Below are 12,907 nucleotides of genomic sequence, written 5' to 3'. Positions count from 1 at the left end.
AAAGGAACCAGGTAACCACTGGCTTCCAGTGCTCTGTCACCAGCAGGACACTTATGCCAGCGTAACAAAGCACAGGTGGGCAGCCCCATCCTCCATCCCTCAATTCCATACCACAGGGCTAGTCCAAAAAGAAACTGGATCATCCAGGGTTACACAGAAAGATCAGAAGGAACAGCTGGAAGCTAAAAGAGACTGAAAAGGATCAATAAGCTCTAATTGCTTCTAGAACATCATAGAAAAAAATTTCAAAAGAGACTTCCTAGCATCTGTTCTCTTGAATAACTTATAATAAGGGTTATGGTTGCCCATCCCCTGGAATCCCCGATGTCAGACCCATCTTAGACTGTTGTGACTGCAGTCCACATGGCTTCTCTTAAGCCAAGATCATTTCAGACCTATGCTCAAGGATTCCCTGGAGTATGAAGACACAGGAGGAGAAAGAAGCATAGGGACCTCACACACGTGCCTTCTGGAACAGGTGTCTGGGCCACACAGCACAGGACCAGGCTGCACGTGAGGTTACTTATGACAGCTTTTACAAAGACACTGGTCTCTCTGGAGAGCAGCACTAATAGGACTTTCTGAGATGATGCGTATGTTCTACGTCCACGCTGTCCAGTATATTAGCCAGAAGCTACATGCGGCTTCTGAGCTCTTGAAATGTGGCCGGTGCAACTGAGGAACTGAATTTTAAATTTTATTTAATTTTAATTCATTTAAACTTAAAAGGTCATATGTAGCTCATAGATACCAATGCAGCTTTACAGGGTCTAGCCTTTCGCCAAATGTTTACAACATCAATAACTAATTTAAACACACTGGTTTATGAATTTACACTTGATCTTAGCCAAAAGGCCGAGAAGTGATGGTTTATGTATTTACTCCAAGAAATACATACATAGCAATAAAAACAAAGAAATTAAAAGTTGTTTAATTATGTTTTGCCTGATTTTAAATAGTGGAAACTAAAATAAAATCACTGTTTAAAGGCCCTCATGAAAAATCTGTCTTATCTCATATGATTATTATATTAGAACTTACAAAATCAGATTCTTCAGATCAGAGGAGTAGTTGATTGTCACCAGTTCCATGGCTTTCTGTAAATTCTCTCGCTGAATTCCTGCCAAAGAGTTGCAAGCCAAAGCCAACACAACTTTTCCTAATGATATCAGATCTGCTTGCTGACATGAAAGAATAAATATAACTTTTAATTTTTCTTTTATAGGTACAAATTTAATACACTGACACTACTGCCTGCATGGAAAAAGCATCTTTACAAAGAAGCTGAAGAACTCAGCACAAGGTTCCCAGGTATTGGAGCTTATCAGTCACCTGGGAGCTTATTAACAAGACCATTTCTGAGCTGCTCCACCCCAGATTCTCATTCAGGAGGTATGGGAACAGGCCCAACATTTTTAAAGCACCCAGGTAATTCTAATGAAGGTAGTTCTGGGGGATACTTTAAGAAACATTACCTGAAGCAATTCACATGCCAACTGCAGAACTGCTGCTTTAAATTTTTTTTCTAAATTTTTATATTTAAATAGAGCTGATATCCTTACTATTACAAGAAATCTGAGGTTGGTTATCATATAGTTAGTTGCTTTACAGTGATCACTCACGATAGGCACTTTTCTCATTTTCCATGATGCACAAAATATAGTGAGAGTTCATTTGAAGAAAAGTAATTCCCTTATTCCAAACACAGCAGCAGCATTACCTGATTTCAGAGTAGGTTCCCTAGACACTGACAATGTTGCAAACCCCCATGACATTCCATCTGCCGTTGTTTCCAAACAGACCGTTTTGTACTATAAAAGATCTTTGAGCTCTGTAACCACCTGATTTCCTACCCTTTTTTTTTTTTTTTTTTTTTTTTAAAGATTTCCCACTCTGAGGCTTTCCTTCAAAAGGAATTTTTAAAAGACAGCTGGCTGAATTGAGGTAAGCTCTCTACCACGTATTAAAACTCCAGGAAACAGAACGGTCACCCCAGGTGGCCCTGCTTGGCAGGTGAACTATTAATGATCACATGCCTAGGAGACAATGGAGTAGTTCAGAGTTCAATGAAATCATCTGAAGTCATTTTTACAGAAAACTTACATAAATCTTCACAATCTGAGATCTCATCTGAATTATTGGATACATGTTTATTTATGGAATATTGGTTTAGTATAGGAGTTTTCAAACCTAGTTTTACATTAAAATTCACCTGAGAAGCTCAAAAAACAAACAAAAAGTCACCCAGTGGCTATCCCTTCATCCTCTTCTGGTGTTATTAGTCTGGGGCAAGATATACGTATTGGTATTTTTCAAACCTTCATAAGAGATTCAGATACGCAGCCAGGGTTGAGAATCACTGGTTTCGTGGAAGTTTATAAATGGTGTATTTGCAAAATCAGGTGAGTATTTCAAGGCAATCACTAATGAAACTTTAGGACTATACAGCTATCCTTAACAACATTCTACCCAAATAGCAAAGCATAAAAGGAAAACAAACTCCATTATTAAGATAACATTAAACAGTTCAAATCTAAAACTTTATCCAAATCTAGCACATATGAATCTGACGCTGAGCCTGAGATCCTATAATCAGCGGAACAACTGATTAGACAAACAGCTTTGAATCTATCAGGAAAAGAGATGCCAAGGATTCATGCCAGAGAAACTTTGAAACTTCATTAGTGGCAGAGTTAGGGGCCCAGGCTGGCAGGGGGGAAGGTGACAAGGAGAGGGGCGCGAATACTGTGGCGTTTCTGTTCTCCGGATGGCTCTGCCGTGACTGAGTTCAGGAAGGGTTCCTCACGGTCATTCTCAAGATCAAGGAAAACATTCACAGTTATATTAATGAAATCCTAAAAATGCTGATCGAGAGAAATCAGTACACGTAAAAGCTAACTGTAAACTTCTACAAGTGTTTCAGTCCAATGTCATCAGCAAAGTTAAGCTTGTTATTGTTTAAGTATTTCAGCAGCATGTAGCAACACACAGCTTCCCAACCCTCAAACAGTAAAATCTTCAGTTTAGCTCCACCCTGAATTGATGCTGTAACTAAACCTCCCACCTAGAACATTCCGTTATTCCCTGTTATGAGATAGGAAAACCAAAGTGCAAGACAGCTGAAGGACTGTTATGGGTATAAAAAATAAGGCCATCTGATTCTGAGTGTAAACGCCACCTTTCTGAAGCTGACTCAAGGTGGGAATACCCACTTTTAGAAATAGAGTATACATGTCTCATAATCCAGACTAAATCAGAACTGATCTTTTTAAATAAAAGAGGTTAATGAAGTCCTGCTTAATTAAGAGAGTTTAACATCGTAAAAACTCAGTAACTCTTCTTTCCTTATTTCCCAGCTAAATAATTTTCCATTTGTTATTTTGCTTCTTACCTCCATCTGGCTTTGCCCCCCATTTGTTGAATTCTGGAGGTTTTCCCCCCAACTCATTTTCAGTTTCTTCCTGATTCTTGACTTCTTGATTTTTCTCTGATTCTATCTATGGCTCTATTTATGTCCATTTTACTGAAAGTCAGTCTCTATTCACGTGTCTGAAACAGACTATGAAAAATAGACTACAAGAAACAATGCACTCCTTTCTCATGTACCCTCTTCTCTGTGAAATCACAATCCCCCGTTTGGGACTACCTTTAATTCTCTCCTTTACCTTACTATATAAGCTACATGGAAAATCTACACATATATACCCACTCCAAAAAAAAAAAAAAGGAAAGAAAAGAAAACCTGATACAACTTTTACCGCTGAAAAATAAAGGGAGGGTGACAACTGGTTGAAAGTAGCCCAAGTTTATGAATGAAGGCAGTTCCTAACTTACCAAGTTGCCCCAAATCCTTACTTTAAAGTTATTTGTTTTGAAACTCTGGGATTATTTTTTCTTATGAAGCGTTGTTTTTCAAGGTAACTAACTACACAACCCATAATGTAACTCCAATAACGGACATTTGCAAATAAAAAATGGAAAACAACACTGATGTGATACTCACAGAAAAACAAAATCAAACTAGTCTTATCTTATACAAGTAATTAAAAAGAAAAAGGAACTATTCAGAATAGAAAAGACTGAAGAGATACCGTGAGACTGCACGTAAAAAACAAAACTGGAAACATGGGGTTTCCAAATACTTGCAATAGAGGTTGATGGCACTGGTTCTAAATAATGTCTGATTTCTCTTTAAAAGTTTAACATTATTTTCCTGGATATATAAAGATCACTAGTATTTTAACAGTCAATAACCAGTCACTTTCAGGAGCACAAAGATTATGAAGAAAAATTTTCAGAGCCAATTAGTTAGGCACTAAGTATAAGACAGAAGATAAGCAGGAAAACAGCTAAGAAACAACCAACCTGGATAAGAAAGAGGGAGCAAATTCCCTTCTGCAGAAGAAAGCTGCTAGGGCTGGGGGCTGGGGGCTGGGGGCTGGGAGGGTGGGTAGCCAGTTTCTTCCATGGAGATCCCACTAGATGGCGCTACCAACCAGAACAGCTTGGCTGCTGCTGGGGGTAGGTGGGCACCAGCAGAGGGGAAGAAGCTGGGTAAAGGCTGCATACAACTGAATGTGATGAGTGGCTCTAAGTCTGGGGACTGCACTGTCCACGGTCCAGTAGCAAAGGAAGAGGTTTATGCATGAATCAACTGTAATACTAAAAACTACCTGGACTCTACTTCTCCTTCTGGCCTTTCCTTTTGTTCTGAAATTCTGTCTCATAAAGTGAACTTAAATCTTTCAGAGATTTCAAGAAAAGAGAATGAAATGAGAAGGACAGTGGGAAGGGAAGGTATTCTCCTCCTTGCTTCTCCATGTAAACAAGAGATTCTGCCTTACATCAAACCTCTGTAAGTTAATACATGTTCAGAAACAACAAAGATTTCTTACATGAAAGAAACTAACATTGTCTTAAAATGACAACTGCATACCCTCCAAAAAATATGAATACAAACTGAATGATACGAAGTATTTACTTTAAATCGCTACATTACTTGCACAGGGTAATCAAAGCAAAAGCAACTACACTCAATGCTCCTTGCAGAGGTAGGTTCTCACTCGGCTACACATCGTGTTAATCAAGAAATAAAAACTAAATAGCTAAGAACAAAATGGGACCTAAGTCCACAATATTATGATGAAGTCAGACTATAACCAAATTCTAATAATGTACAAGAAGTGAGTGATAGGCTTTGGTTAAGCAAAAGAAAAAAAATCATTTAGAAAACAGCAATACAAAAATTTTCCTTTGAAAATAAAAATTTTGGATTGATAGTGGGACAACTATTCTAAAAGTAAAAATAACAGGTGTGATTTTTAACACACTAAAAAGTGAAAAAAAAGTAAAATGTCATTTAATATATTTCATTCAGCTGACTAATTAATGTTTTAATCTATGCTGAGGACAAATTTCCTTGTCAAATAAATGCATTTTCATTCAAACAGCTGGAGTCTCTGACACTGTCATTAATTCTGTATATGCCAACGTATAAGGGCTCTACACTAAACACAGCACAGGGATTAAGAAAATACACGTTCAAAGTTTGCATAGAGACCACCCCCAGCATAAACTGAAATCTAGACTTAAAACCCTGAAAAACTTCAAAATAAACAAAATTTATCTTAAAAAAAAAAATCAAGCCTTAAGTTATTAAGTATCCATGTTAATTCTTACTCACCTGGTATTGAGCCATTAATGCCAATGGATTATTATTCTGACTGTTATCAAATGTTAAAACATCAAAAACTCCAACACAATTTACTCGCAACCTTTAAAGACCAGAAAATTTAAAGAAAATAATTAAAATGAGATTTAAAAAAATTATATACTACTGGAAATTGAACATTTCTTATGATATTAGGAGGGATCTCAGAATCCTATCCGGTCTTACCTCCTGTCCTACCCCCCATAACCTCTATCAATCACCATTTTAGAGATGACATCACAGACATCAAGTGACAGGCCTATGGTTATAAAAGTCAGGAATGGATAAAGCCAGGACTATAACACATCTTTTGACTACCAGGCCAGTGGTCTTTTCACCAAACCGAGCTGCTTCTTTATTAGTTATTCATGAAAAGAGAACTAGTTAGCTTCTTAACATGTACTAGGCACATTCAAAGCATTTTATATGTAGTAATTCATTTGATCCTCCCAATAATCTTATGAGGCAGGTACCTTACAAATATGGAAAATGGAGATAATAATAGTACCTGTCTCACAGACTGTTGAACACATAGATGTTAATTAAGTAACTAACAGAGCCAGGATAATGAACCCAGGTAACCTGGTACTAGACCTTAAGCTCTTTATGCTATGCTACCCAAGACAACTCTCAAAATTTCAGCAACTCAAATAAAACTCTAGTGAAGTCAAGGTCTGTGTTACTTAACCCTTTATCACTGGTTCTCAAAGCATGAAACCCAATCAGCAGCAACAGCATCAGTCACCCAGGCACTTGTTAGAAATGCAAATTCTAAGGCCCCGCCCCAGACTTCCTGAATGAGAACACTGGGGGTGGAGCCCAACAGCCTATGCTAAGCCCTCCAGAATACTGGGACTCGTGACAAAATGTGAGAACCACAGTTGTACACAGAAAAGTTGTACTGACACTGTTTGCTATCCCCCCAACCTTAACCATACATACCTCCCAAACCCTCACACGATCTTGGTTAATAACCAGGCATCTTATTAAGAATTCAACATTTTAAGAAAACTTACAAATGAACTCAAAGTCACGGCAGTTCTTCTGGATGGAATATATGAAAAGGTAGAATTAAAACAAATCATCATGCTATGCTTACTAAGCTGTCATAGGTTAGATGCTCAATAAAGAAGCCAAAACTCAAAATGCTAGTACCTTGTTTTGCCAGTTATCAGAATCTTTGTTGGGTCCATAACTCGACATGCCAAACCTGCTGTATGAATGGTACGCAATGCAGAGCTCAGTTGGACAATATATGCCCAAATAAGAGATTCTGGCAATAATCCAGCATGCTGTCTGGGCAATGGTCCATCGTGTTGACCTATAAAAGCAAATAAAAAATGGCATCTTCATTTAAATAATTAACTAAAAGACTAAAACATGCAAAGCAAGAAGAATTTAAGAAACAAACCCAAATTTTCTTATTTATGATATTATACCTTTATATTGTTAGCAGCAGCAGAGCTCTCTCACTGAGCTTCTCTTTTCTGTGACCATTATAATTATTGCACAAAAATTATTTAAAGTAAGAATTTATACTTAATTGTGAGCCAAATAAATGAGCTCAGATTAAAAACAGGAACTGCAGAGATTATCTTTCTTAAACTGTGGCTAACCCTTGCCTATACTACCATTCAGGTGTGTGGCAACTACACACCTGTGGCTTGAGGGAAACAAAAGTCTCTACCATCATTTATGTTGAGTGTTTTCTTATTCTCCTCATACTGCTCAGCCTCCCCTATTATAGCCAAGTCAGTTAGATGAAATGACATCCAATTCACAGAAAACATAAATGTAAAACACTGAAGGTCATTTATGTGTAATGAAGAAACACAAAAATGATCTGGTCTACCACGAAAAGTAATCCTTTTGATTCTATCAACTCTTGTTAAGTGCTTCTTGATACTACTTTCTGGGTCACTGTTAATCAGCAGAAGAGAAGCCGTATAAATTTAATCTTGATTTTGTAATTATTTCAGGGAATATGACTTTATAAATCCAAGTGTTCATATGGTTGTAAACAAACCTTTTCTGAATCAGTTATAAAAGCAACACAGTTAAATGGTTAATTGTGGAGATAATAAATAGCAAATAAGGAAGAGCAAACACAAAATTCAAAAACTGCTATCCCTCAATTTAGACAGAACTAAAGATAATACCATCTGGAAAACAGTGACAGATGACTCAAAAAGTAGCTCTAGTGATAAATGTCAAGACAACATCAAAGACAACCACGAAGAGTTTAAATAAAACTATTTAATAAGTGTGGTAGTAAGGAAAAGAAATATTTATAGCAAATATTTATAGCTACATATTCATAGCAAATATTTAGTGCATACTGTGTGCCAGATTCTGTCTAGTTACTTTACCCACATTATGTCATTTTAAACCTCTTATCACAGTCCCTATATGGTACGCTATTATTATTGCCACTTTCTTATTAGAATATTTATTACAATATGCGATTTTTTAGTTTGTTTTAAATTAACAAATTAAATAGTATAAGAAAGCATTATACTTCCATTTATGTCTCTATAAGTTTACACAAACACTGGCTCTTTTTTCCTTCTTTTTTTAATATTCATATTGGGAAAACAGAGGATTGCCTTGTATTATATAAATTGTTGTAAATTAAAGTATATATGGTACATTTAGGGAAGTTACTACCATTCAAACAATACTAGAAAAAGAACTGATTCCTAGGAAAATGTAAACATAATATATCAAATAGTCAGCCAACACCAAAAAACAGAATTAAGATTTAAAAAAAAAAAAAAACTGGAAAGGAGTGCTATAAATCAGTGGTTCTCAACAGGGGTCCGTGTTGCCCCTCAGGGACATCTGGAGGCACCTAGAGATACTTTTGGTGTCACAACTGGAGGAGGGGCTGCTCCTGGCATCTAGTGGGTAGATGGCGGGGATGCAGCTGAACACCCAGCGATGCCCAGAACGGCCCCGCACAAATAATTATCCAGCCCCAAATGTCAGCAGTGCTGAGGCTGAGAAACCCAGCTGTAAATTAAAGCCAACAGTCACTTCACAGGTGTTATTACTAAAATAAACTTGAACAACTACAGCTATATTCATCTGTAGGAAAAGTTACACCACATCCCCTTCAACAAAATTATGTATGTGCTACAGATGACATGGCAAAAGGAAACAAATGACCACACTATGCGACCAGATTTTTAATGTGAAACAGCCATGTAACCACAGCTTTCTTCTTTCAACTGTCAGAAAGCACAGTTACAAGTAAACAGAATACATTTTTTATCCATAATGCCAGTTCTTAAAGGAGTCATGATCCTAAAGATACTGGAATGTGGACTCAAGTCTTCTCCCTCCTTACTTCCTCTCAGGATATATTCAGGAAAATCTTTAACAAATTAAAAACCACTGCCAAGAATGTAATGTTTCTTTCCTGCCCCCATACAAGAAAATGATACATACATTTTTCTTGACCCCAAAACATAAACTAATTAATAGACACAACAAAATGGATTTATTTTTACTCTGAAACAACTTACCCTTTAATAATCATTTGTTAGGATGTAATTAAAATATTTTGGTTCTTTGCAATATTTGAACTAAAAAACAATTCTTTAAGTAAATATTAGAAAGGGGCAAAAAAAGAAAATATTCCCCATTTAAGTAAAAGTTACCTGAAAATTTATTTTGAAGACTAGCTCCTTAAGGAACACAGAATCCCACCTTCAAGCAAAAGCATTTGTTTAGGGAAATAATTACATATTGATAAATGACACACCGGCACACTGGAGTATGCAAAACAAAACAAAACACAACAAAAAACCAAGACTAGAAAGAAATATACCAAGAGACGTGCTTTGGGTGGTGAAGTTACAGGGATTACTTTTCAATTTACTGAATTTTCCAAACCATCTTTATTCAGAAAGCATTATATTATATTTTTTTTTTTTTTTTTTTTTGTGGTACGCGGGCCTCTCACTGTTGTGGCCTCTCCCGTTGCGGAGCACAGGCTCCGGACGCGCAGGCTCAGTGGCCATGGCTCACGGGCCCAGCCGCTCCATGGCATGTGGGATCTTCCCGGATCGGGGCACGAACCCGCGTCCCCTGCATCGGCAGGCGGACTCTGAACCACTGTGCCACCAGGGAAGCCCCAGAAAGCATTATATTTTTTAAAGAAAAAAAATTTTAAGAGGAAAAAAAGCCTTTTATCGTATTCTCAGCTACTTAAATTTCAGGTATTTACACGAGTCTTTCATAACCCACCTTCATCTCAGTCTATACATGTACGTAACATGTTATTTCCTATTGTTACATATTGACTCCATTTCTTTAAGGTATTTCTTTTTTAAATGCAATAGGGTCTTTACGCTGAATGATTACAGGGCTAAATTTACATGTGTTTTAAAATACAAAACTACTCTTCCACAGAGCAAAGGCATCTGTCAAACACAGCTTGCTTGAATCTTTTTCTTACCCCACTTTCTCTTTGTGAAATAGGCATCCGCATTAGGGTCATTGAAGTGTCTGCTCATCATAGTCTCTCCTCCAGCGTGGAAATCATATGCAAACACAAGAGCTTAAAATAAAACACAAACACTCATTACTGCAATCTGGCTTCAAATAATGAAGCCCACTAGCAAAAAGACCATTACAAGTCACTCACAAGGCTCTGCAAAAGCTTTAGTGGTAAACACTTCACGCAAGGTCACGATATTTGAGTGCTGGATTTTCTTCCACATGTCCACCAATACCATGCACTTTGTGTTAACAAGACGAAAACCTGAAAAAAGAAAAAAGTTTCTGCTAACCTGTAAATGACATCTCCCCCTTATTTCATCAGAAATGTGCAGAGGGCTTCCCCGGTGGCACAGTGGTTAAGAATCCGCCTGCCAGTGCAGGGGACATGGGTTCGAGCCCTGGTCCGGGAAGATCCCACGTGCCACGGAGCAACCAAGCCCGTGCGCCACAACTACTGAGCCTGAGCTCTAGAGCCCGCAAGCCACAACTACTGAAGCCCGCGCCTAGAGCCCGTGCTCCGCAACAAGAGAAGCCACCGCAATGAGAAGACCACACGCCGCAACGAAGAGTAGCCCCCGCTCGCCACAACCAGAGAAAGCCTGCACGCAGCAACAAAGACCCAACGCAGCCAAAAATAAATAAATTAATTTTTAAAAAAAGAAATGTGCAGAAAAAGCCACGTTATACATCACTTATGAAATACTAATTTCCAAATGAAATAATATATGTATTATCCTTTAAATTCATGTTAAATAAACTCACTTAGGAATCTATGAATAATCTTAGCCTCACTAATATGCTCCTAAAAGAGGATAATTTATCTTCCTTACCATGTATCCTCCGAAGGCAATAAGGCAGATCATCTTTGCTATTTACAGCTTTGTAGCAGGACGTAATGTATCCAAAATTACTTGATTTCTGTATCCGGTTGGGTGGTGGCAGTGGTTCTAGAGGGAACAGGCTATGGTAGCTGTCAACTTCTGTAGGGACTGCTAGAGTAATTCATAAGAAGATGACTTTAACTTGCAGACATTCACAAATCTCTCAGATCTCAAAGTAATGAAGAAGAAACCAACTCTATAAACCAGATATCAAACACACTGTATTCTAGAACAGTGTCAACATTTATAACAATTCTATAGGACACACTCGTCTCACTATCAATAAAAACAGGCATTATAAAACAACAAAAGAACAACTAGATTTCAGGCACTCAAAAATATTTGTCTTTTATAATAGCACACCACTCTTGTTTCTCAGCTGTTAGAAACAATTCGCATTATCACTTATGAGATAAACCATTTCTGATTCTGATGTAAAATAAAAATCAAGACAGTTTTTGTCTTTAAACATCTTATTTTGTAAAAACATATTTAGACAATGGTGTTAAGTATATGAAATTCTTTTTTAAAGAAACTGAAAACAAATAACAATAAACTGGAGTGTATATGTAATATGTCTGTGTATGTATATCGATTTATATGTACAAATATAGCAATCTGTATCAAACTCTCAAACCATTCATTGGAATAGCACAGTTTGAATACCTAGCAAAACACAAAAGAAAAAAACTGGAACAGCTTTACCACTATGCCTGCCATGTTCCCCTGTATTTCCTATTAAGAAATACAAGTGAAACGTCATTAAGAAATTCCAGAAGACAGGTCCAAAATGACCCCTCTGCCTTTACCAAATATTTACACTCATTATCTCTTAGTTCTTGAAACAATTCTATGAGATAGGATTCCCTATTTCATAAACAAGGAAAGTGAAAATCACACATCTAGAGAGATAGTTGAGATGCAAACCCAGGATTCTGATTCCGTAGTCTTGTGTTCTTAACCCCTAGATCGAATTTTGGCCGTAGTGAAAAACAAACATCAATTCATTGTTAACTTTCAAACCAAGGTCAAGGCATGTTCTATGGAAGAAAGGCGGTATAAGGGAAATATACACACAAGTGAATATAGCTGTAACTTTTGCCCACTTACTATTTTTTATTTGAACAATCAGTTCAATTTCCACAAAGAAACAAATGATGAATAAATGTTGTTTCCTAGTTTTTTGATAAGGAGCACTTAATAAGGGAATTAATTTCAAATTAGTAGAAATATATTGAGTATCCACTATGTATTAGTGAACACATATTAATGAAATACGGGTTCTTATCAAGAGGCTTAGAGAAAAAGGATTGAGATTTACATAAAACAATACAGTACCAAGCAAAATAGCTTTTAAAAAAGTACAATTCACCATGGCACTGGTTCTTAAACCCTAGCACCCTTCAGAATTACCGAGAGGCTTGTTAAAACACAGTTTGCTGGGTCCCATGCCCAGAGTTTTGAGTCAGCAAGTAGGTCTAAACCAGGGCCCAAGGATTTGCAATTCTAACAAGTTCCCAGGTGATAATGAAAAGTTGCTGTTGGGTCACGTGCTTTGAGAACCACTACACATGGAAATACAAAGCCATGGAAAGGAAAGCCAGTTCCAAGGATATTAGGAAAGATCTTACAGAAGATCTGGCATGTTTACTACAAAATGATGGATGAGACTGCTTCCAGTGAGCTAAAACAAATGGAAAGAGCGGTGAGACAGCTAACAGACCAACAACAAGGACTTGAAATTTACTACACCAAACACCGGTACTCAGAGCATCAGTGTGACAAAGAGACTGTGTGAGGGCCACAATAA

General features: G+C 37.2%; 1 protein-coding gene and 1 non-coding gene across 4 annotated transcripts in view; both read right to left on the bottom strand.

The window, feature by feature from the left end:
- PAN3 (poly(A) specific ribonuclease subunit PAN3) overlaps nt 1-12,907 on the bottom strand; it is a 116,312-nt gene that overhangs the window by 13,175 nt on the left and 90,230 nt on the right. For all 3 annotated transcript variants that reach the window (XM_059995922.1, XM_059995920.1, XM_059995921.1), the window contains 6 exons: nt 11,047-11,208; nt 10,362-10,478; nt 10,173-10,274; nt 6,866-7,031; nt 5,684-5,774; nt 1,042-1,181 (listed from right to left, as the gene is read on the bottom strand). In XM_059995922.1, the coding sequence (XP_059851905.1) occupies nt 1,042-1,181; nt 5,684-5,774; nt 6,866-7,031; nt 10,173-10,274; nt 10,362-10,478; nt 11,047-11,208 (778 nt within the window). The remainder of the gene's footprint in view (nt 1-1,041; nt 1,182-5,683; nt 5,775-6,865; nt 7,032-10,172; nt 10,275-10,361; nt 10,479-11,046; nt 11,209-12,907) is intronic.
- Nucleotides 678-867, bottom strand: LOC132413971 (U2 spliceosomal RNA). The gene has a single exon (XR_009516855.1). It is a non-coding gene; the product is annotated as a U2 spliceosomal RNA (small nuclear RNA).

This window comes from Delphinus delphis, chromosome 18 (genome assembly GCF_949987515.2).
Source record: "Delphinus delphis chromosome 18, mDelDel1.2, whole genome shotgun sequence".
NCBI lineage: Eukaryota > Metazoa > Chordata > Mammalia > Artiodactyla > Delphinidae > Delphinus > Delphinus delphis.
The sequence above is the reverse complement of the archived record's forward strand: the minus strand, read 5'-3'. Positions and strand labels throughout refer to the sequence as shown.